The 26,171-nt window shown below is 43.2% G+C and overlaps 1 protein-coding gene and 1 pseudogene across 1 annotated transcript; both read left to right on the forward strand.

Moving 5' to 3' along the window:
• Nucleotides 1-1,198: 1,198 nt before the first annotated feature.
• LOC136465109 (receptor like protein 27-like) lies at nt 1,199-3,393 on the forward strand (annotated as a pseudogene).
• Nucleotides 3,394-13,025: 9,632 nt separating this feature from the next.
• On the forward strand, nt 13,026-20,145 carry LOC136465110 (receptor like protein 22-like). Its single transcript, XM_066463974.1, has 3 exons — nt 13,026-13,558; nt 13,634-14,916; nt 17,928-20,145. The coding sequence occupies exons 1-3, from the start codon at nt 13,152-13,154 to the stop codon at nt 19,790-19,792; spliced, it is 3,555 nt and encodes a 1,184-aa protein (XP_066320071.1). The 5' UTR covers nt 13,026-13,151; the 3' UTR covers nt 19,793-20,145.
• The last annotated feature ends 6,026 nt before the right edge of the window (nt 20,146-26,171 follow it).

Below are 26,171 nucleotides of genomic sequence, written 5' to 3' on the forward strand. Positions count from 1 at the left end.
ATGGTTTAGTAAATTTTAGATGATGTAGGAGCACCTTTGTTCTCTTATAAGTTGTAAGAAGCTATATATAGGATCATGCCCACGGTTGTTGTTAAGATTCATATTAGTTTGTTTGGGGTGAGCCCAACTCCCAATGTGTTGGTTATGGAATTGGGTACAAGTTATACTGCAATAGGGTGATTATTGTACTTATGTAAGCGATGACAATTACACCCCTATAATGTTTGTCCAAATGTAAAATAATGAAGGCAAATGTGTCATTGACGACCTTGTCTATGGATAAAAGGTCACGTGTGGACAAGAGAGGAGCGTGTGATTGCAATCCGGCCCACATGTTAGTGACTCAAGTCCCTCTAACCTTATTTGAAGAATTAGTTTTAGAGACTGAGTGCCACACTCCATTCATTCAATGTTTTCTTACCTCTTTATTTCTTCCCTCTTGTGCCCTCTTCCTCTATTGTCTTCAAGTTTGGACTATCATGTGGAGGAGAGAGCCTTTGCCATATCCAGTTAAAGCAAGATCATGTTTTGTTATAACTTATAACAAGTTTTAATTATCACCAAGGGTGTAAACAAAAGCATGCTCTGTGTCGACCATTATAGACAATAAAACAATCTACTTCTAAACCATAAAGGAATTTAATTAGTATGTATTTCTACACAAGCAGACTCCAACAGATTCCGAACTTTTAGTTCTGCAGTGGTGCATTTGTGATCATTGGGTTGGGTTGCGAACTATATGGTTGTGTGAAAACAACATGATACTAGTGCGTAACACTGTTAATTTATATTACCACCCTTACTCAAGGCTTTATAAATAAAAAACTAAGATATGTAGCATAGGAGTTTTATTAGTTTAGTAGCATCTAACAACATCCCTAAAATTTTCTCTTCTTTTTGCAGGGGAAATTCCAACACCTCTATTCACTCTTCCAAAGCTACAGCACTTGGATCTTTCAAATAACCAACTTTGTGGTCCTATACATGAATTCAATGGGGCATCTTCACACTTGAAGATAGTAAACTTACCTAATAATGAATTAACTGTGGGCAGATTCCCCGTTCATTGCTGGTACTTCCAAATTTGACAGAACTCAATATTTTTGGGAACAAATTGATGGGCTTAGTTGATTTGGACTTACTATGGAAGTTAGAAAACCTCACTTATTTATTTCTTTCACATAATAAGTTGACGGTAATGGATGGGGAAGGTAGTAACTCTTCATCTCTCTATCCCTCTCAGCTCACTGGCCTACGACTTGCTAGTTGTAATATAACAAAAATACCAAGCTTATTGATGCGCCTTAACCACGTGGAGTATCTGGATCTTTCAAGTAATAAAATAAGTGGAGACATACCAAAATGGTTATGGGAGAGATGGAACGATGACCTCACAGTATTAAACATTTCACATAACATGTTCACTGGCTTGGAACTCAATTCCTCTGTTATCCCATTCAGTAAAACCTTGACTATTTTGGATCTTAGCTCCAACAGGCTTTAGGGACAAGTTCCTATGGCAAAGTCATCACCTAACATCTTGGACTATTCAAATAATGCATTCTCTTCCCTTCTTCAAAACTTCACATTATACCTTAGACATACTAATTATCTTAGGTTGTCAAACAATAATATAAGTGGTCAATTACCAAATTCAATTTGTGATTCACCCATGGTAATCCTTGATCTGTCCCATAACAATTTTACTGGAGTGGTACCACCATGCCTGATGGAAAATGGAGTTTTGATAGTATTAAATTTGAGGGAGAATCAATTCAAAGGGATGTTGCCTTCCAATATTTCAAGTGCATGTTCGGTCTAGACACTAAATTTGCATGGCAATAAGATTGAAGGTCAGGTTCCAAGGGCACTCAATAATTGCACTAACTTGGAGGTTCTTGACCTTGGAAGGAATAAAATTGCGGATACATTTCCATCTTGGCTAGGGGGCCTTTTGAATCTTTGTGTCCTTGTCTTGAGATCCAATCAGTTCCATGGTTCAATAGGTTCTCTTGAAGATGAGAAATAGGGAGATCAATTCGCAAGTTTGCAAATAATTGACCTAGCCTCAAACAATTTTTCTGGTGAGTTGCATCCACATTGGTTTGAAAATTTGAAATCAATGAAGAAGTATAACAATACAGGACAAATCATAGGCCATGGAATCCTAACAAGTGGATTTTACCATGACTCTGTCACAATATCATATAAAGGGTCTATGGTGACATTTGAAAGGATCTTAACTACCTTAACAGCAATAGACATATCAAATAATGCTTTGGAAGGTAGAATTCCTGTGTCAATTGGAAATCTTTGTTCTCTACATGTACTGAACTTGTCTCACAATGCCGTCAGTGAAGAAATTCCTCTCCAACTTGGTAGCATCGCTGCTTTGGAGTCTCTTGACCTATCTTCAAACATGCTATCAGGTGAGATCCCACAAGAGATGACAGATCTCACCTTCCTTAGCATCTTGAACCTGAGCAACAACCAGTTGGTAGGTCAGATACCACAATCGCATCAATTCACGACATTCCAGAATAGCTCATTTGATGGCAATGTCAGACTCTGTGGACCCCCGTCTATCCAAGCCATGTGGCACTCCGACAAATACTCAAACTGAAGAGCATCCACAAAACTCCTTTGACATTGTTTTGTTTCTCTTTGTTGGTGTGGGATTCGGAGTGGGATTTGCAATAGCTATTCTAATGAAGCAAGATTGGATGTGGAGGTGGTTGCATATTATAAGGATTCTATGAACTTGGCCTGAAGCCGACCAGTTGTTTGCAACTTTGATTTACCAAAAAGGGATGATATAAAAGAGGTTGCTGCTCATACAGTTACGTTATCCTTAGCACATAAAGATAAAGTGTTAGTTCTTGTGTGTATGTAATCTTGTGGAATCTTGTAATTGTTGGTATTTTTGCTTACTACTACTTTCTGGTATTAAATATGTTACCAGTGATCAGAATTATTCATCACAGTGGCATCCTCGAGATGAGAATTAGACCTTTTTTTTGCACACATGCATTTCAAATGGAAAAGGTATGTCCCTACCACCGCCGATATGTGGGTTGGACTAATCGGGGGAAGGAGATGGTTTTGGGGATCGGCGGCGGGAGCAGCGAGCGGCGCAGGCAGGTAGCTGGTGAGGAAGATGCGGCCATGCAGGAGCGTGCGCGTGTGCATGTGTGTGGCGATCGAGGAGGTGCGCTGTGCGGCCGGCCAGGAGCGTGCGCGTTCCGCGATGGGCGCCGTGACGCGCAATGGCGCCGGCAAGGAGGAAGACCTCTTGGTGATCAATTGATCCATTCCTCTCACGAGCACCTCAGATTTTGAATTTCCCCCAAATTTCTCCCCTTCTAGGTTTTCCCCGAGATTTGAGTTTTTCGCAAAAAAGCTTTAACCTTGCCGATGATCTTGGTGAAACGAGTCGAAGCTGCATTTAAATCCTTGTTTCTTTGCTTTGAGATTGGCTCAATTCTGTTGAGTTCTAGGTACGCAGTTTTTTCCCTGCACTCCTGTATCTTTTCTGAAACGCATTCAGCGTGCAGCAGCAGTTCTGTATCGTTATTTCAGACCTGCACTTCTTTTAGTTTCTCAGCATTCACCAGTTCTGCTGCTCTATTTCTTTGCTCTGCTCTCAGTTTTATTTGTTCTGCAAGTTAGTCTGTGCAAGAACAGCAGGTAAGCAGATCGACAATGGCTTCAGAGTAAGTGCAGAATCTCAGCCTATCTATTTTCTCAGATTTGTGACAAGTCCTTTTCAAGATACACTGGTAAATCGTTTAAGTAATCATTGCATACATCTTTTTGGTCAGCAGCTCTTTCGCTCCTTTTGACATAGGATCTGTGTTATGTTTCAGTAGTTGTCTGAATTAGCTGCTCTCTCTGCTTTTCAGTTAGTTCAAAGGCTCAAAGCTTCTCTGTATTCCTATTAATTATCAGTACAGTTCTGAACCTGTGTTATGATGTTCTTCTTGCAATAGTGTCGCATGTTTCTGTTAATTCGAGCACGTACTTGTTTTTAAAAAAGAGTTTGACCTCTGCTTATAAGAAAGCACCATGTTTGATACAAGACTGGGGTTACCAGTTTAAGTTGATACAAACATATAACAGCCTCGGCAAACACTAAGCAGTTCAAAGCAAGGCTAACAAAACAGGGAACATAAAGCCAAGCTACAGAGGCCCTAATTTTCTCCGATGTCCGACAGCTCCACCACGCTAGGCTTGAAAGACTTCATCCATTGGAGCACCTCCTCCTTCACACTCAGAATTCGCTCCCCGTCTACCTCCTTTAGCAGAATACTCCATTTCTGCAGTAAAGTCAAAGCAACATATACCACATCAGTTGGCGCCCTTGCAGACCTCTTCTCAATTGCCATCTTGTTTCTAGTAGTCCAAATAGCCCAACTAAAACCTGCAAAAACAAACATAAGAAGTTTAACAGGTAACAGCCCCTTGCCCTGTAACCACACCCCAGAAAAATGATCCACCGATCTTGGATATGTAACAAGGTGAAACACCTCCTTAGCAATACCCCAAATTCGTTTAGCCATTAAACACCCAAAAAAGATATGATTCACTGATTCCAGCTCCCCACAAAGACAGCATCTGTCACTGCCGTTCCACCCCCTTTTGGCCAAGCTATGGGCCACCTGAAGTTTGTTGCTAAAAATTGCCACAAAAAAAATTGATTTCAAGGGAACCTTACATTTCCAAATGATTCCAACCACCCTACTTGCAACCCCCCCATCAGACAAAAATCTATACAGGGATTTCGTAGAGAATTAGCCCTTCTTCTCCAAGGCCCATATCACACTATCAGTAGAATGCCTTTCCAAGTTAACCTCATCCAAGTCCTCCAACAGCTCCTTCCACAACTCAAACTCTCTCAGGGAGAGGGCTTTTCTAAATTCTATCTGCCACTCCCCTTCTTCCCAACAGTCAGCTACTGTACAGTCAGTGTCTCTGACCATCCTGTACAGCTTCCTCATAGTATATCTGTCTGTAAGCCAATTCGAGCACGTAGCCACGTACTTAGTTCACCTCAGTTTGTTCTTGTTTTTGCTGTAGCAGTATGTCTGTCTGAATGTCTTTCGAGTTTTTGCTCTGTAGTACGTCGTCAGCCAGTAGTAGTGCATTTGGTTCCTCTTTGTTTGCAGCTTGTTTTTAGTACAGAAAAGTTTTTTGTTTTTATTTTCAGCTTGTGGTTAGCTTCTACAGTGTGCTTGTCTTTTGTTTCAGACCTTGCTTATTTTGCTTCTACAGTGTGGTTTTAAGAAACTAGGGTTAATCTGTCACTAGTTGGCTTATGTGACCTTGATGATTAGAAGAGAGGTGCTCTGGTCTAGTTTGGCATGTGTGCCGCAACACGGTTACACGAACAGGCTCGAGTAGCCAGGTCATGGCATGAGTGGTGTGGCATCGATGTAGGTTTTGTAGCTCCAAACTCAAAACAAGAAGGGTAAGAGTAAGCTGGCGACGAAGAGTTGTGAACGGACAGGGGAGAGAGTGAGAGGGAATAAAAAAAAGTTTGCATCTTAAATAAAGACTTAAACATAGAAAGTATAGATATACGTGTATATGTATACATATAGATATAGATTTGCAGCTTCTGAGCTAAGTATGTCAAGTTAGGGAATAGTCGGTCAAAATTAGGTCTGGCACCATTATTAGGTGTAAGCCCAGTCTCAAACACCATAAGCTTTTTGAAAAAAAAAACATCAGAGGCGTTGAGACAACTACGGAGTATTATTGTGAATTTAGAAGCGGGAAAAGGCAACAGATATGATAGTTCCTCTGTGTATGAAAAGAGAAAACAAGACTTTGCCTCGGTGCCCGAAACTAAACCTTGTCGATTGAAGTGATTTCTTTGAAAAATTGTAATACTCACAGCAAAAAACATAACAATTGAAAATCACATTCAAATTCGGATATAGTGATTCTATTTTCTATCACCAAATAAAATGTACCTAAATATTGAGCGAATAGCCGCCGATTAGGACCTTATGAAGAAAAGGAAAGGGGCCGTGCATGGAGTGATGATTAATGTTAATGTGGTCATTCAACTGTTTCCACTGAGTGAAATTAAACAAAGAGAAAGTAATACACTAGTGGAGTGCTTTCAGTTCACGATCCACCACGCACATGAATGTGTAGCATGCCATTGTGGGTGTAATGCGCGTGCGATGACCGACGATGACTTGGAAACTTGAACAAGACTATCAACTTCAATTACAAATGCAAATATGCCATCCTTGTGTTACCAGCCAGACAGTAGCCTAGCATGCAAAAATGGCTTCCAGTTGCATTGGTTGGACGCCATTGCTGCTCTGTCTCGTACAGCTCCTCCACTTCCACACACATGCCGCCTCCGCCTCCGGTGTCCATCCTCACGGGCATGCCAACCTCACTCGCCACCACTCTGCTCCTTGGCTATGCCGTCCAGATCAGGCAAACACTCTGCTTACACTCAAGCAGTCTTTCAGCTTCCACCCAAACGGAAGGTTCCCATATGACTTGGAGTCCACCACCACTCTTCCGTCGTGGAAACCTGGCACGGACTGCTGTCTCTGGGAGGGCGTCGGCTGCAGCAACTCCTCCTCAGGCCATCATGTCGTCACAGCTCTCGACCTCAGTGGGTTTCGATTGAACAGTGATGGAATTCACCCCGTGCTGTTTAATCTCACCTCCCTCAGGATGCTCGACCTGAGCATGAACAATTTTAGGGGATACGACATCCCATCAGTTGGTTTGGAGAGGCTCGTTTGCTCAGGCACCTCAACCTCTCCAGTTCAGGAATCAGCGGTCAGGTACCTATTGGCATTAGCAAACTCACAAACCTTATCTCCTTGGATATTTCGGATCGTTCTAATGATATTGAAGACGCAGAAGACGACTATGATATCGATGCCATGTCCGTTGCACCTAATCATGGCCTCTCGGTACCCTATTTCCACAACATAGTGGCGAATCTGAGCAATTTGACAGAGCTTTACCTTGATCTTGTGAGTATAAATTCGTCTGCAGAAGGTTGCTTCAAAGCTCTAGCTAAATCTGTGCCACATCTGCGGGTTCTTAGCTTGGGGTACTGTGACCTCCAAGGTGATATCAGCTCTCTCTCAAGGTTGAAGTCTCTAGCCGTGATCAACCTCAGCGGCAATTCTGATATCACCCCCGGTCCATTTCCTGAGTTTCTCATGAATTTTCCCAATTTAAGAGTGCTCCAACTATCTGGTATTAATCTTCAAGGGTGGTTTCCTCGAGGAATGTTTCGATCAGAAAATCTAAGGGTGCTCGACTTGTCCGGGAATTCAAATCTCTCTGGCCACCTGCCAAGCTTTTCTAATGCCACTTCTTTAGAAACACTATGGATAGACTGGACCAACTTTACCTATGTTAAATCAAGCTATTGTAGTGGTTTCAAGGCATTAACAGAATTGTCTATTGATGGAAAAATTATTTCCACGGATTTCCTCTATTCATTTGGTATGCTTGCATCCTTGCACAGATTGTTCGTGACACACCTAGATTCACCAAGACAATTGGAGTCACTCTTTTCTTGGTTTGGAGGCATCAAGAACCTGAGAAGCTTGGAGTTCTACTCCTGCCACTTCTCCATGACAATACCTTCATCCATTGGAAATCTCAAAAACTTAACAAGTTTAGTCATTTTTGAGAGCAAGCTCACAACACAAACATTATCATCAATTACCAATATTATAAACCTAAAATTTCTCAAAATCGAGTGCGATGATAGCTTCTTTGCTATTCCATCTGCTATTGGGAATATGACTAACTTGGAAAGATTGCACATCCTGAATTGTTGTTCTCGGCCAATAGGCCCAATACCACATGAAGTTGGCGCACTGAAGAAGCTGGAATCACTTGTACTACGTTTTATGGGTCTTTCTGGCAGAATACCAAGTACAATTGCTAATTTGACTCAACTGACTGAGCTGCAGCTTGGAGGAAATTATTTCAGCGGTAGAATACCAAGTACAATTGCTAATTTGACTCGGTTGACTGAGCTGGGGCTTGAAGTAAATCTTCTCAGCGGTACGGTTAGCTCACTCGCTCATTTACACCTAGTTTTTGTAAATAAAAGCTCACTCCGTACTATTTGGAACTCCTAAATTGCTCTTTTGTTTGTGTTTCCTATACTGATTCTTCTGATCTTGTAATGAACTACAGTAATAGAGCCAGTGCATTGATGTAGAAATTTGGTTGTTTAAAAGCTTATGAAATTTATACTGAATAGGTTTGAGTGTGAAAGGATAAACTAGGACTAAATTTCAATGTGCATCATTCATTGTTTTGCGTACGTAGAATGTAATTCCTTATGCAAGCATAGTATCTCCTTGGAGGGGCAATGCATTATGTGCTACGGTGATTGCAAAGTGGAAGGGATTCAAGGGGTTATGGTATAGCTATTGCACAATTTTTGGGGGTTGGTCCAAAATGATTCCTTCTGTGATGCAAATAACCATGCAGTTAATTTATTAGGCCAGTTCCATTTTTCAACCTGGAAAACCGAATTAGGACAAACTGGCCCCCGCATCGCTCCTCCTTGGGGCGGAAACCTCAATCCCCAGCGCTGGTGCCCACATCACCTCCCTCCCCTGCCTCGCTGCCGCCCGCGAGGATGGCAGTGGCAGTTTTTTTTTTCCCGCAAAGTTGAGGTCCAAGCAAGCTCCAGTGACAGTGGTGGCGGCTCTTTTGGCTCCGGCGGGTGGATCCACTTTTCCCCCGGCCGGATCTGCGAGGGGCGGCCATATCCAGTGGGTTGGAGCTTGATTCCGGCAATATCGGCCTGGGCAGCAGCGGTGGAGCTCGAGCCACAGAACCCGCATGGGTGGCGACGCAGAGATCGTGCGGGTGGCGTGGAAGTTGCCCCAAGTGGCGGCCGGCGGCGCCTGGCTCATTGGCACGGAGGCCGCGCGGGCGGCGTGCCCGTGCCTTGCTTGCGAGCTCTAGACGCGGCAGCGCAGCAGCAAGCGGGTTGTGCGCGAGTTGGCCAGCAACACATGGTGAGCGCGGTGGTCGATGACTCGCATGGTGACGTGGATCTGGATGGTGTGGCGTTGGAGGCCAGATCTGCGTGTTGGTGGCCGGATCTTATAAGAAGCCGGAGAAGCATGGTGATGCTGCAACCTTCAGGTGGTGCTGCTCACTCCTGCAGGTGGTGCTGTTTATCCGGCAGTGAGGCCGAGCAGCTGCGCGTCAATTTCGTGGTCTCCATTAAGTTCTTCGTGCCCCTGCTCTGTCTTGCACTCAGTCTTCCGTTGAGGGTGCTCCCAGCTGATGGTGCACAGCCTCGCTGCTGGCGTGACTGTGCCTCAGCTGCGTTCTACGGGGGTTGGTAGGTTGAGGTAAGCTCAGACGGCGACGCCGCTTCCTCCTTGGAGGCATCCACCCTGCCCAACCCTGCTGAGTTTCAATAGGTGAAAACCTAACCTATTTGTGGGCTGGCGATGGCGGTGTCGTTAGCGCCGTAACCTTCCTGGAGGCATCGTCTTGTACATCTTGCATCGTGCTTAGTTCCTCGACAGGTGGTGGCACCTAATTACATCTTTGTTGAGAAGTTGGAGCTACTGTGTTAAGGTTTCAACGAGCTCAACAACGATGACTCATAGTTGTGATTAGTCGTTGACAGTGGATAGAACAAGGATCTTAGTGGTAAACTTCGTATTTGACCGTGCGTGGTAGCTGTTTGGTGCTTTGACGAGGTTTTTGTCTCGTGGTTGATCTAAGCTTTCGAGATAAGGCTGAGGTCCTTTGTCGGACGATTTCCAGGCCCGGTTTCTTTTATAAACAGGACCAATTCTCCTCTTTTTACTAATATATACGTCGAATGTTTCCAGATCTTTAAAACCCCGAATTAGAAACATCGATCAGTATCATTTTGAAAATCAAATAAAAAATATACCGAATATATTCCCAATACCTCATAGGAGCTAATATTTTAAATAAATCTTAGCCTTTGGTCTATAAAATACATAAAACATTTAAATGATTAATAATTAATTGAAATATTAGAAGGAAAAAAAAGGAAAATTAAAGGCGGGAAATCTCGGCCCATAGTTCAGTGTTGGTCTCCTTCATTATCCTCATGTTTTTTTCGAAGGGAAAAATTCCACATTCTCCAAGAGTACCTAATATTTTCTTTCTAAAAACATGGTGTGCCGCGCAAGGAGGAAGACCTCTTGGTGATCAATTGATCCATTCCTCTCACGAGCACCTCATATTTTGAATTTCCCCCAAATTTCTCCCCTTCTAGGTTTTCCCCGATATTTGAGTTTTTCGCAAAAAAGCTTTAACCTTGCCGATGAATCTTGGTGAAACGAGTCGAAGCTGCATTTAAATCCTTGTTTCTTTGCTTTGAGATTGGCTGAATTCTGTTGAGTAGGCACGCAGTTTTTTCCCTGCACTCCTGTATCTTTTCTGAAACGCATTCAGTGTGCAGCAGCAGTTCTGTATCGTTATTTCAGACCTGCACTTCTTTTAGTTTCTCAGCATTCACCAGTTCTGCTGCTCTATTTCTTTGCTCTGCTCTCAGTTTTATTTGTTCTGCAAGTTAGTCTGTGCAAGAACAGCAGGTAAGCAGTAAGTGCAGAATCTCAGCCTATCTATTTTCTCAGATTTGTGACAAGTCCTTTTCACGATACACTGGTAAATCGTTTAAGTAATCATTGCATACATCTTTTTGGTCAGCAGCTCTTTCGCTCCTTTTGACATAGGATCTGTGTTATGTTTCAGTAGTTGTCTGAATTAGCTGCTCTCTCTGCTTTTCAGTTAGTTCAAAGGCTCAAAGCTTCTCTGTATTCCTATTAATTATCAGTACAGTTCTGAACCTGTGTTGTGATGTTCTTCTTGCAATAGTGTCGCATGTTTCTGTTAATTCGAGCACGTACTTGTTTTTAAAAAAGAGTTTGACCTCTGATTATAAGAAAGCACCATGTTTGATACAAGACTGGGGTTACCAGTTTAAGTTGATACAAACAGCCTCGGCAAACACTAAGCAGTTCAAAGCAAGGCTAACAAAACAGGGAACATAAAGCCAAGCTACAGAGGCCCTAATTTTCTCCGATGTCCGACAGCTCCACCACGCTAGGCTTGAAAGACTTCATCCATTGGAGCACCTCCTCCTTCACACTCAGAATTCGCTCCCCGTCTACCTCCTTTAGCAGAATACTCCATTTCTGCAGTAAAGTCAAAACCACATCAGTTGGCGCCCTTGCAGACCTCTTCTCAATTGCCATCTTGTTTCTAGTAGTCCAAATAGCCCAACTAAAACCTGCAAAAACAAACATAAGAAGTTTAACAGGTAACAGCCCCTTGCCCTGTAACCACACCCCAGAAAAATGATCCACCCATCTTGGATATGTAACAAGGTGAAACACCTCCTTAGCAATACCCCAAATTTGTTTAGCCATTAAACACCCAAAAAAGATATGATTCACTGATTCCAGCTCCCCACAAAGACAGCATCTGTCACTGCCGTTCCACCCCCCTTTTGGCCAAGCTATGGGCCACCTGAAGTTTGTTGCTAAAAAATTGCCACAAAAAAATGATTTTCAAGGGAACCTTACATTTCCAAATGATTCCAACCACCCTACTTGCAACCCCCCCATCAGACAAAAATCTATACAGGGATTTCGTAGAGAATTAGCCCTTCTTCTCCAAGGCCCATATCACACTATCAGTAGAATGCCTTTCCAAGTTAACCTCATCCAAGTCCTCCAACAGCTCCTTCCACAACTCAAACTCTCTCAGGGAGATGGCTTTTCTAAATTCTATCTGCCACTCCCCTTTGTTCCCAACAGTCAGCTACTGTACAGTCAGTGTCTCTGACCATCCTGTACAGCTTCTCATAGTATATCTGTCTGTAAGCCAATTCGAGCACGTATCCACGTACTTAGTTCACCTCTGTTTGTTCTTGTTTTTGCTGTAGCAGTATGTCTGTCTGAATGTCTTTCGAGTTTTTGCTCTGTAGTACGTCGTCAGCCAGTAGTAGTGCATTTGGTTCCTCTTTGTTTGCAGCTTGTTTTTAGTACAGAAAAGTTTTTTTGTTTTTATTTTCAGCTTGTGGTTAGCTTCTACAGTGTGCTTGTCTTTTGTTTCAGACCTTGCTTATTTTGCTTCTACAGTGTGGTTTTAAGAAACTAGGGTTAATCTGTCACTAGTTGGTTATGTGACCTTGATGATTAGAAGAGAGGTGCTCTGGTCTAGTTTGGCATGTGTGCCGCAACACGGTTACAGGAACAGGCTCGAGTAGCCAGGTCATGGCATGAGTGGTGTGGCATCGATGTAGGTTTTGTAGCTCCAAACTCAAACCAAGAAGGGTAAGAGTAAGTGGCGACGAAGAGTTGTGAACGGACAGGGGAAGAGAGTGAGAGGGAATAAAAAAAAGTTTGCTCTTAAATAAAGACTTAAACATAGAAAGTATAGATATACGTGTATATGTATACATATAGATATAGATTTGCAGCTTCTGAGCTAAGTATGTCAAGTTAGGGAATAGTCGGTAAAAATTAGGTCTGGCACCATTATTAGGTGTAAGCCCATCTCAAACGCCATAAGCTTTTTGAAAAAAAAAAAACATCAGAGGTGTTGAGACAACTACGGAGTATTATTGTGAATTTAGAAGCGGGAAAAGGCAACAGATATGATAGTTCCTCTGTGTATGAAAAGAGAAAACAAGACTTTGCCTCGGTGCCCGAAACTAAACCTTGTCGATTGAAGTGATTTCTTTGAAAAATTGTAATACTCACAGCCAAAAACATAACAATTGAAAATCACATTCAAATTCGGATATAGTGATTCTATTTTCTATCACCAAATAGCCGCCGATTAGGACCTTATGAAGAAAAGGAAAGGGGCCGTGCATGGAGTGATGATTAATGTTAATGTGGTCATTCAACTGTTTCCACTGAGTGAAATTAAACAAAGAGAAAGTAATACACTAGCGGAGTGCTTTCAGTTCACGATCCACCACGCACATGAATGTGCAGCATGCCATTGTGGGTGTAATGCGCGTGCGATGACCGACGATGACTTGGAAACTTGAACAAGACTATCAACTTCAATTACAAATGCAAATATGCCATCCTTGTGTTACCAGCCAGACAGTAGCCTAGCATGCAAAAATGGCTTCCAGTTGCATTGGTTGGACGCCATTGCTGCTCTGTCTCGTACAGCTCCTCCACTTCCACACACATGCCGCCTCCGCCTCCGGTGTCCATCCTCACGGGCATGCCAACCTCACTCGCCACCACTCTGCTCCTTGGCTATGCCGTCCAGATCAGGCAAACACTCTGCTTACACTCAAGCAGTCTTTCAGCTTCCACCCAAACGGAAGGTTCCCATATGACTTGGAGTCCACCACCACTCTTCCGTCGTGGAAACCTGGCACGGACTGCTGTCTCTGGGAGGGCGTCGGCTGCAGCAACTCCTCCTCAGGCCATCATGTCGTCACAGCTTTCGACCTCAGTGGGTTTCGATTGAACAGTGATGGAATTCACCCCGTGCTGTTTAATCTCACCTCCCTCAGGATGCTCGACCTGAGCATGAACAATTTTAGGGGATACGACATCCCATCAGTTGGTTTGGAGAGGCTCGTTTTGCTCAGGCACCTCAACCTCTCCAGTTCAGGAATCAGCGGTCAGGTACCTATTGGCATTAGCAAACTCACAAACCTTATCTCCTTGGATATTTCGGATCGTTCTAATGATATTGAAGACGCAGAAGACGACTATGATATCGATGCCATGTCCGTTGCACCTAATCATGGCCTCTCGGTACCCTATTTCCACAACATAGTGGCGAATCTGAGCAATTTGACAGAGCTTTACCTTGATCTTGTGAGTATAAATTCGTCTGCAGAAGGTTGCTTCAAAGCTCTAGCTAAATCTGTGCCACATCTGCGGGTTCTTAGCTTGGGGTACTGTGACCTCCAAGGTGATATCAGCTCTCTCTCAAGGTTGAAGTCTCTAGCCGTGATCAACCTCAGCGGCAATTCTGATATCACCCCCGGTCCATTTCCTGAGTTTCTCATGAATTTTCCCAATTTAAGAGTGCTCCAACTATCTGGTATTAATCTTCAAGGGTGGTTTCCTCGAGGAATGTTTCGATCAGAAAATCTAAGGGTGCTCGACTTGTCCGGGAATTCAAATCTCTCTGGCCACCTGCCAAGCTTTTCTAATGCCACTTCTTTAGAAACACTATGGATAGACTGGACCAACTTTACCTATGTTAAATCAAGCTATTGTAGTGGTTTCAAGGCATTAACAGAATTGTCTATTGATGGAAAAATTATTTCCACGGATTTCCTCTATTCATTTGGTATGCTTGCATCCTTGCACAGATTGTTCGTGACACACCTAGATTCACCAAGACAATTGGAGTCACTCTTTTCTTGGTTTGGAGGCATCAAGAACCTGAGAAGCTTGGAGTTCTACTCCTGCCACTTCTCCATGACAATACCTTCATCCATTGGAAATCTCAAAAACTTAACAAGTTTAGTCATTTTTGAGAGCAAGCTCACAACACAAACATTATCATCAATTACCAATATTATAAACCTAAAATTTCTCAAAATCGAGTGCGATGATAGCTTCTTTGCTATTCCATCTGCTATTGGGAATATGACTAACTTGGAAAGATTGCACATCCTGAATTGTTGTTCTCGGCCAATAGGCCCAATACCACATGAAGTTGGCGCACTGAAGAAGCTGGAATCACTTGTACTACGTTTTATGGGTCTTTCTGGCAGAATACCAAGTACAATTGCTAATTTGACTCAACTGACTGAGCTGCAGCTTGGAGGAAATTATTTCAGCGGTAGAATACCAAGTACAATTGCTAATTTGACTCGGTTGACTGAGCTGGGGCTTGAAGTAAATCTTCTCAGCGGTACGGTTAGCTCACTCGCTCATTTACACCTAGTTTTTGTAAATAAAAGCTCACTCCGTACTATTTGGAACTCCTAAATTGCTCTTTTTGTTTGTGTTTCCTATACTGATTCTTCTGATCTTGTAATGAACTACAGTAATAGAGCCAGTGCATTGATGTAGAAATTTGGTTGTTTAAAAGCTTATGAAATTTATACTGAATAGGTTTGAGTGTGAAAGGATAAACTAGGACTAAATTTCAATGTGCATCATTCATTGTTTTGCGTACGTAGAATGTAATTCCTTATGCAAGCATAGTATCTCCTTGGAGGGGCAATGCATTATGTGCTACGGTGATTGCAAAGTGGAAGGGATTCAAGGGGTTATGGTATAGCTATTGCACAATTTTTGGGGGTTGGTCCAAAATGATTCCTTCTGTGATGCAAATAACCATGCAGTTAATTTATTAGGCCAGTTCCATTTTTCAACCTGGAAACCGAATTAGGACAAACTGGCCCCCGCATCGCTCCTCCTTGGGGCGGAAACCTCAATCCCCAGCGCTGGTGCCCACATCACCTCCCTCCCCTGCCTCGCTGCCGCCCGCGAGGATGGCAGTGGCAGTTTTTTTTTTCCCGCAAAGTTGAGGTCCAAGCAAGCTCCAGTGACAGTGGTGGCGGCTCTTTTGGCTCCGGCGGGTGGATCCACTTTTCCCCCGGCCGGATCTGCGAGGGGCGGCCATATCCAGTGGGTTGGAGCTTGATTCCGGCAATATCGGCCTGGGCAGCAGCGGTGGAGCTCGAGCCACAGAACCCGCATGGGTGGCGACGCAGAGATCGTGCGGGTGGCGTGGAAGTTGCCCCAAGTGGCGGCCGGCGGCGCCTGGCTCATTGGCACGGAGGCCGCGCGGGCGGCGTGCCCGTGCCTTGCTTGCGAGCTCTAGACGCGGCAGCGCAGCAGCAAGCGGGTTGTGCGCGAGTTGGCCAGCAACACATGGTGAGCGCGGTGGTCGATGACTCGCATGGTGACGTGGATCTGGATGGTGTGGCGTTGGAGGCCAGATCTGCGTGTTGGTGGCCGGATCTTATAAGAAGCCGGAGAAGCATGGTGATGCTGCAACCTTCAGGTGGTGCTGCTCACTCCTGCAGGTGGTGCTGTTTATCCGGCAGTGAGGCCGAGCAGCTGCGCGTCAATTTCGTGGTCTCCATTAAGTTCTTCGTGCCCCTGCTCTGTCTTGCACTCAGTCTTCCGTTGAGGGTGCTCCCAGCTGATGGTGCACAGCCTCGCTGCTGGCGTGACTGTGCCTCAGCTGCGTTCTACGGGGGTTGGTAGGTTGAGGTAAGCTCAGACGGCGACGCCGCTTCCTCCTTGGAGGCATCCACCCTGCCCAACCCTGCTGAGTTTCAATAGGTGAAAACCTAACCTATTTGTGGGCTGGCGATGGCGGTGTCGTTAGCGCCGTAACCTTCCTGGAGGCATCGTCTTGTACATCTTGCATCGTGCTTAGTTCCTCGACAGGTGGTGGCACCTAATTACATCTTTGTTGAGAAGTTGGAGCTACTGTGTTAAGGTTTCAACGAGCTCAACAACGATGACTCATAGTTGTGATTAGTCGTTGACAGTGGATAGAACAAGGATCTTAGTGGTAAACTTCGTATTTGACCGTGCGTGGTAGCTGTTTGGTGCTTTGACGAGGTTTTTGTCTCGTGGTTGATCTAAGCTTTCGAGATAAGGCTGAGGTCCTTTGTCGGACGATTTCCAGGCCCGGTTTCTTTTATAAACAGGACCAATTCTCCTCTTTTTACTAATATATACGTCGAATGTTTCCAGATCTTTAAAACCCCGAATTAGAAACATCGATCAGTATCATTTTGAAAATCAAATAAAAAATATACCGAATATATTCCCAATACCTCATAGGAGCTAATATTTTAAATAAATCTTAGCCTTTGGTCTATAAAATACATAAAACATTTAAATGATTAATAATTAATTGAAATATTAGAAGGAAAAAAAAGGAAAATTAAAGGCGGGAAATCTCGGCCCATAGTTCAGTGTTGGTCTCCTTCATTATCCTCATGTTTTTTTCGAAGGGAAAAATTCCACATTCTCCAAGAGTACCTAATATTTTCTTTCTAAAAACATGGTGTTTTACAACTCCTAAAAAAGTATTAAAAAGAATAAAAAAGGTCATCTCCAAGAGTTTCTAATAATCCACTCCTAAAATACAGAAGACAATTTTACATCAGGAATCCTATACTATTTCTAAATTATCATAACCACTTTTATATATTCTTTCTCTCTTGTACACTTGCATCTGGAACCCTTTCCTACTCTTTATTCTTTCGACGCCCTTCCACCTTTAGATTGGCCGACAAACACGTTGGGTGAGAGAAGATACGCGTGATTCGAAAGCGCGTAACTTTACGTGGAACAGGGTGACTTTTCCCAAGTTCTAAAAGATTAGGAGGATGGATTAGGAGTTGTTGGAGAGATATTTTTTCTCATCTTCCTAAAAACAAAGGATTAGGAATGGATTTAGGCAACTTTTGGAGATGCTCTTAAACCGGGTAAACCACCTCCCTGAACTTTTAAAACTGTTCGTTTTACCTCCCTGACCCGTTATAAGCGGTTTTCAAAGACGATTTTGTCTTTTTCTTTTTTATTTATTTCGGACGAATCTTTGAAAAAATCATAGTAAAATTACAGAAAAATCATAAAATGAAAAAATTCCAATTTTATTGGACTCCACATGAGTAGATCTACACAGTGACCATAAAATATGATATGCTTTAGTACAAATTTTTTTGTTATACTTTGGATTTATGCTTTTCTACAATTAATTTATAGCTGCAGTTTCTATAATCCAATTGTGGTGAAATTTTTATGTTGGGCTAATTATTGTATGCTTGAACTGTAGTAAAAATTTCATACTCATTGGATCATGTATAACTTAGTTATAGATTTATTTAGGTGTATACTTGTAAAAAGTATTTAGAAATCCACAGTGTAACTAAATTTATTTTCTTTGTGCAGGAGAAATCCCAACATCTCTTTTCACTCTTCCAGCTCTAGGCTACTTAGATCTTTCAGAAAACCAACTTTCTGGTCCCATAAATGAATTCGATGCTGCATCTTCATGCTTGAAGAATGTATACTTGGAAATGAATAATCTGACAGGGCAAATCCCCCAGTCATTGTTGGTACTCCCAAATTTGAAGCATCTCCATATTGAGGGCAACAACTTAATGGGCTCAGTGGATCTTGCGTCAATATGGGGGAAGAACCTCACTTCTTTATTTCTATCATACAATAAGCTGACTGTAATAGAAGGGGAAGGTATTAATAATTCTTTATCCACCTATCCCTATCAGCTTGTGGAGCTAGGTCTTGCTAGTTGCAATATGATAAAAATACCAAAGTTAATAATGCATGCCAAGCACATGATTTATCTAGACCTTTCAAGTAATAAAATCAGCGGGGATATACCAAGTTGGATATGGGAGAGATGGAATTATGACCCCATGTGGATAAGTCTTGCAGACAACATGTTCACTGGTATGGAACTCAATTCATATGTTATCCCATTCAGTAACACCTTATATTATAGTTTCAATCTTAGCTCCAACAGGCTTCAGGGGTTGATTCCTATGCCATACTCATCAGCTGAAATATTGGATTATTCAAATAATAGTTTCTCTTCCCTTCTTCCAAACTTCACGTTATACCTTAGCTTCACTGCGTATCTTATGTTGTCACACAATAATATAAGTGGTTATTTGCCACGTTCAATTTGCCATTCACCTTTGGAAGTCCTTGACTTATCGTATAACAACTTTAGTGGACTATTACCACGATGCTTGATGGAAAATAGTCTGAGCATAATAAATTTGAGGGAGAATCAATTCAAAGGGATGCTACCTTCCAATATTTCAATTGGATGTCCTATCGAGACAATAAATTTGAATGGCAATAAGATTGAAGGTCAGCTTCCAAGGACACTCTCTAAATGCACTGACTTAGAGGTTCTTGACCTCGGAAGGAATCAAATTACAGACACTTTTCCATCCTGGCTAGGAGGCCTTTTGAATCTTCGTGTCCTTATCTTGAGATCCAACAAGTTCCATGGTTCAATAGGTCATCTTGAAGATGAAAAATACAGAGGACGACACTTCTCAAGCTTGCAAATCATTGATCTGGCCTCAAACAATTTCTCTGGAAAATTGCATCCGCAATGGTTTGAAAATTTGAAATCAATGAAGCAATATGACAATAGAGGACAGATCATAGATCATCCAAACATACCGGGACTTTACCAAGACTCTATCACAATATCATGCAAAGGGTTGACCATGACCTTTAAAAGGATCTTAACTACCTTAACTGCAATAGACATATCAGACAATGCACTGGAAGGAAATATTCCTACTTCGATTGGAAATCTGCTTTCACTGCATGTACTAAACATGTCTCATAATGCCTTCACTGGACAAATTCCACCCCAACTTGGTAGCATAACTGCTCTGGAGTCCCTGGACCTGTCTTCCAACATGCTATCAGGTGAGATTCCGCAAGAGTTAACTGATCTCACCTTCCTTAGCATCTTGAACGTGAGCAACAACCAGTTGATGGGTAGGATACCACAATCACATCAATTCACGACATTCCAGAATAGCTCATTTGATGGCAATGTAGGACTCTGTGGACCCCCTCTATCCAAAAAATGTGGCACTCCGGATATTCCAAGTGAAGCACGTCTGAAAAGCTCCTCTCACAGTGTCGATGTTGTTTTGTTTCTCTTCGTTGGTATGGGCTTTGGAGTGGGATTTGCAGCAGCTATTCTATTGAAACTGGATTATTGGATCAGCAGGTGGTTCCATATTTTCAGGATTCTATATTGACTTGAAGGTGCCTGATTGCTATAAAGGAGGTGCAATATGTCATGCATAAACAACTTGGTGGTACTGCATATCCTACGGTACCTAATTATACAGTATGGTTTAGGCTATCCTTAGCACATCAAGATAAGTGTTAGTTGTTTTGTGTATGTAATCTTGTGGAACCTAGGTTTGTTTGGCACCTTGGCTTACTAGTACTTGCTGGTCTTGTTACTATATGTTATCAGTGATCATTGCTCATCGAAGTGGTGTCATGTAGATGACAAGTACACATTTTGTCAATGTCCAAGAAACTGCTACTTTGTCAGTGACTTTTGCTCTAAATCAAACCTATTATAAACTAAATGCATGTGTTTCCTTTCCCATGTTCCTTTACATTGATGGCAGATTGGGCCTGCATACCACTCACCAAATACGGTAACAAGAGGTATATATAATTAGGATTGATGAGGAAGTATCCCGGGTGTGTCATTAGGCTTGTGGTGACACCCAGAAGAGAGTACGCTATATCATCTGTGAATGTCAGTCAAGATTATGCTACTAGCTAGTACTTTCCAAAAAAAAAAGTATGCTACTAGTAGAATTGCAATGGCTTGCAAGATAGAAGTGGGTTCAATATGTATTTTCGAATGTGAACTTACCTGTGTCTACCAACGCGCGCAAGGGCGCGCGCCTTCCACTAGTATATACACTCCATACATCATGTTACTCATGAGAAGAAAGGAAAACATGCGCCTTCATCCAGGAGCAGGATTCACGACGAAGTTTCTAAAGAGACTGATGTGTGTTTCCCAGAAACCGTTGCTATATATGTACATAGGATTGAGATGGCAAGGCAATCACGGCCGCGTCTGATGTGATAAATATAACCTAGCACATCTCGCCAAATGACGAAGCAGCCATCTTGTTCCATGTTGTCACTCTATGCAGCAGCAAAGACAATCAGTTTTAAAATAGTAGGTAGGTAGACCAGCGTGATCTTTCTTAATTCAGGTAGGATAGGGAGGAATGGTTGGTGCTTGGTAAACAGAAGCAGAGGGCTAAGAGTGTTACCAGTTCGTCATCTCCTCCTCAGTCGCTGCTGATGCAATTATAGAGGGCTGCCATGGCAGAGCACAATGCAGAATTCATTAGGGCTTCCAAGTTAGTTACCCAATTAGCTACCTATGCATAATGCTACCTAATAAGAGGCATATCAGTTTCCTTTTCTTTCTTTCTTTTTTTGGCAAATGTATAGCCAAGAAGGTGGGGAAGAAGGTTGTAGGCTATTTGCCATCTCTTGGCCGTAGCCATCAGGAAGCTACTCCTCTCTGGGGTAGTTTTGCTGTTCATAGAGGAGCTTTAATTTTGCTATGTGTAATTGCGCTATTGTTGATTGTTGGTAGAAAAGAAAACCAAAAGCCTAGATCAGATTACTCTTGAAGAAAATCTAAGCCTGCATAAATTTCTTATAGCTCATATTACAATATAAATTTGTGAAAATAGGACCATATGCAATAGTAACTTACACATGTTGCAAAGAACACTTGGTTCACCCAAAAATATCAAGTTGCACACAGCAAATCGAAAGCTATAGAAAATCAGTGTAAATACAAATATGAAAAAGTAATCGAACAGGACCTCAGAATTGAAACACCAATCAGAATAGATATATGATCCCAATAAGTTAAAATAGGATCATGATGGTACAGCTCAAACTGAGACATTTATATATGACACACTTAGATCGTAACGAAAAGAACTTAAAAACTGCCATGTACAGAATTGTCTAGCAGAGGTCCAAAGATTTTAAAAAAGAGGTGGGAATCAATGACGGGAAATTAAAGGGAGGAAATGAACACATGTCCAAAGTATGTTACTGAGACGTCGATTGCCAAATTTGAGTACCTGATAAGCGTAGTGCAGTTGCCCTTTTGTGATATCAAATTGCGTTATTACTAAAACATAACATACACTGCAGCCACAAGCATTTCCCTTGAATATCGACTGATGCAAACACCTAATACAAAGCATGCAAGCACACTTCCTAATTTGACTCTGCTGAACATCTGCAGTGTGCAGTCAAGTATTCTCGAAAACTGATAAGGTAGAGAACAATCACTGTTACTTATCTCGAATCTGCTAACATAACGGATTTTAGCTCTTTAGGTATTCCCTCATGAGTCCATTGTTGATCAATCATCATGACCATCTAAGATAAAGCCTGATACTTGACAAACAAAAGGGAGCACAAGAAAAAGGCGACATTCTGTGCAGAAAAAAATTCAGCTATACATTGCACTATCCCTTAGAAAAAGTTGTCAATCCTTAGGGAACTGTTTAGGACGTTGCAGAAACTTATCTATTTGAAGCAACCAAATACCACAAACTGATAGAAATTCCACTGCCAAACAAATGCGAACCAAACTGTGAAATCACTAAATCAGACAAAGGGAACATGAAAGAGATGACCAAGGGATTACCTAGGTACTCGTCCAGATCTTTTTTTTCTTCCTTTCCATAGGAGTCCAACCTCACTGCGGTAGCAGATTCATTATTGGGTCACCCTTGTCAGCTATCACTTTGACCTACATGTGCATGTAGATTATATAAATGTAGCAGGTGTAGGCAAACTGAACACATAGTTCTAAGTTGCAAGATAGTATCAGTAAACTAAAGGTAACAACAAGACATGACTGTATGAATGTCTTTTGTTGCGACTGTGAGCACACTCGAGCTAATGTTAGATTGGACCGGATAATGGCAACATCGATGGTTTGTGAAAAAAAAAATATGTTCGAAATCAATTTGAAGTGGGGCAGTTTCAAGACTTTACAATGCCTTATGTCTCCGAGGTAGCAGATGGTCACTAAATTGCAAAAACAATACCAAGAAAACTTGAATGCAGAATACACCACTGCAACGTACCTGAAGTCACACGGATAGGAAAGGTTATCAAGAAAACTGGAGGTGACAGTTTTGACGAGAGCACATGTGAAGTAGACGGAAGCTTACATATGTAGCGACTGGAACAGCCAGAAATAACAGAAAAAATTGAAGGACAGATCAATAGATCATCAAATATGATAACACGAATAAACTAACATATCATAGGGAGCATAGCCACCCTCTGTTTTGCTGTGTAGTCTGAAAATTCTCTCAATTCTCAGTCAGACAAATGCTAATACAGCCTATACAACTAAGACCACTCTGATCTATGTTTTAGTGAACGTAACTCATATATCTGATGCGGTGAAACTACCAAAATAATAAGCAAGTATGCGATGAAATACGAAAGGCGAAGCTTAGATTAGATAAAGGAGGAAGTCATCATAGCCAACGATCTCAGGAGTTCAGATTTCATAAGTAAGAGGCAGTTCTAACCGCATAGTATGCGACTGAATAGGCAACAAATACCAACTCTCATTGGTGCCTCCAAAATACAGAACACAGAATAGATAGGAAAAGATGGCAAAAAACAGGAATAACCAATTGACCTAGGTAGAAGGAGATGCCAAAAAAAAAAGCGCAGAGCGCTACATAAATAATAGCAATTCCCGTTGACATTTCTCTGTAAACCAACATGTTCTTTTAAAGGTCATACACGTTTCATTTAAGGATTTTCACTTTGCTACTGGGAAAACCTCCACCACCACCTTGTTTTCAAAAAGCTGGAACCTGATATTTGTTTAGCTCCAAGGCACTAAAGGTAGTCATAGAATAATCTTTCAAGGATATGAAGTAATTGTTTTTTCATCTAGAATGAGAGTTTTTTTAGTAGCATGCACACTGTACTATGAAGCCCTCGTCACAATATATCTTTGTATCGTCTATAAATTTAACACATACACCGAACCATGGGCACATATAAACAGAGAATGGCATATTGGTGCATATAGGAGCAGTAACAGAACTAAACAGAGTGTTATCACCTTTTGGCACCCGGAGAAGCGAGACAGAGCAGAGGAGAAGGCAGCCGCTTCGACGCAAATCCGGGCAGAAGCCGCTTCAAAAAAATCTAGCGGGGACAAGCTGAGCCATCGGTGGAGGAGATTGGATGGCTGGGACAATTTAGGGCGACGTGGATGGTGCTTCTACCCTAGAAGCTGACGCGGTTTACAGGAATAAATAAATTAGACCAGATTGGAAATAAACTTAAGATTAGATGAACTTCCAAAGCAAGAAAACAATGACCTTTGCTGTGCTTCTTCTTCAGGCATGCAGTCACCCCACCTGAGTTCACATAACACCAGTGCAATAATTAAGATGTATCGAAAATTCGAAGGAACAGGAGAACCAAAATCTTGACGATGTAATCATTGGGAATAGGGCATGTGCTCAGAGGCAACAACATATAACTTGACGTCAGAAAGCGACGATCACAAGCAAGGATCATAAGGCTAGAAAGAACAAGAATATATGTATCAGTTCACAGGCAGTAAATAACAGAAGCTCAGATTGCACAAACGTGTGTATCGACATCACAGACAATGATCATAAGCAAGCATGAGCGGAAAACGAAAGGCAATCATCAGCAGGCAGCGTCATCAGAAGCTGCGATTTCATAACTAAGAGATAATTGCAACCGCCTAGTCTGAGACTGGATAGGCAATAAAAATTACCCCTCACTGGTGTCTCCAAACAACACAAATTTGAACAGGTAGGAAGAGATGCATAAAAAAACAGGAACAACCACCATCGCCTCAATTAGCACAGAATAGTATGTGACTCGATAGGCAATAAAAATTATCCCTCAAACAACACAAATTTGAACAGGTAGGAAGAGCTGCATAAAAAAACAGGAACAACCACCATCGCCTCAATTACCACAGAATAGTATGTGACTCGATAGACAATAAAAATTACCCCTCACTGGTGTCTCCAAACAACACAAATTCGAACAGGTAGGAAGAGATGCATAAAAAATAGGAACAACCACCGTGGGCTTAATCACCACGGAACAGTTGGCAAAAAAATAGAATCTAACAGCCTCTGATCATTGCCTGAGTTATGGACATAGCAGAGAGATGTAAAACGAAGGAAGAATCATCATAGCTCATGAGCATCGCCTTATTAGTTATGAAAAAGAAGGAGGAGATGTAGAGCATGGAAAGATAGGCCATGATCATTGCATCAAACACTACAATAATCATCACTGCAGTAGCCCATTCCCTCAAAGTAAAACGTAGCAGGAAGAGAAAAGTATATCCATCATTGAAGGTGACCAAAATGCAAACACTGAAGCAGAAACCACCAGGACTACAGGGTAGAAGGTCACATTCTCAGATGTATGGCACAATAATTGGCCGCTCTCAAAATCCAACAGAACCGATCAGGCCACAGCCTACAAAACGCAAAACAATCGTTAGTAGCATGCAGATTGGTAAGACAAGGAGACAACAATAGATCTAGGCTGAAAATGACCTTGCCTTGCTCATTTGTCTCCTCTGACCAAGATTCCCAGCTCCAAATGTCACATGCAGCGAAAAATCATGCAAGAGGAGAGTTAAAGAGAGGTAAAACAAGGGAGGGGGCTGGGAGCGAACTGTGCGAGCGAACAACACGAGGAAACAGTGGAGCCGTGTAGACCACCTGCACCAGCCCCTGCGGAGGAGCCAGCGGGCACTGACGGCGGCCTGCTACAACAGCCGCTGTCGTGCACACGGCCATGTTCGGGGGCACAGACACCGGGTGAGCTCGAGCCGGTGCGCTCTACAGGGTGGCGCCACCTACATGGCCGCACGCAGCAGGGATCCGCCGGCGCTGGCAGCCGACGGATGCCGCTGGCACCGCATGCCGGGGGTTGCGGTCGGCGGAGGCACGGTGAGACGGCGGTGAGGCGGAGAAGACGCAGGCCCCCCGGCGCGTGGAGACGGCAACGGATCCCGCCTCCGCCGGGAGCTGAGCAAGGCGACAGCGGACGGGCCCCACAGTACGGTGACCGCGGAACCTAGGGTTTGAGCTTGCCCGCGGCCGTCCTGTCGCGGCGGGGCCCGCGCGCCGCGCTGGGGCATGGCCGGGTTGCCTCCACCGGCTGCCTCAGCCGGCCGCGCAGAACCCTAGGTCGGCATCGCGGAAGCAACGGGCGCCAGCCACCTAGGCCGATGTGTCGCCCAGGACGGCTGCCGCGAGGGCCGACGCGGGGCGCCGCGATGACCCGCTGCACCGGCGCAGCACCCCGGCAAGTGCCGCCGTCGCCCCGCCCTTGCGGCGCGAGGAGGGAGGGGCGAGGAGGAGGAGGAGGAGGAGGGTGGGCGCCGCCGCGCCGAGGGCCGGCCGCCACCGAGATGGGCAGGGAGAGGGAGGGAGAGAGGAAGGGACGACGGGGCGGAAGCGGCGGAGGCGCGGGTAGCATGAGGAAGGGGCGCGGCCTCGGGAAAGACCGAGAGAGGGAGACGAAGGA

Source organism: Miscanthus floridulus, chromosome 7, assembly GCF_019320115.1.
Source record: "Miscanthus floridulus cultivar M001 chromosome 7, ASM1932011v1, whole genome shotgun sequence".
Classification (NCBI taxonomy): Eukaryota; Viridiplantae; Streptophyta; class Magnoliopsida; order Poales; family Poaceae; genus Miscanthus; species Miscanthus floridulus.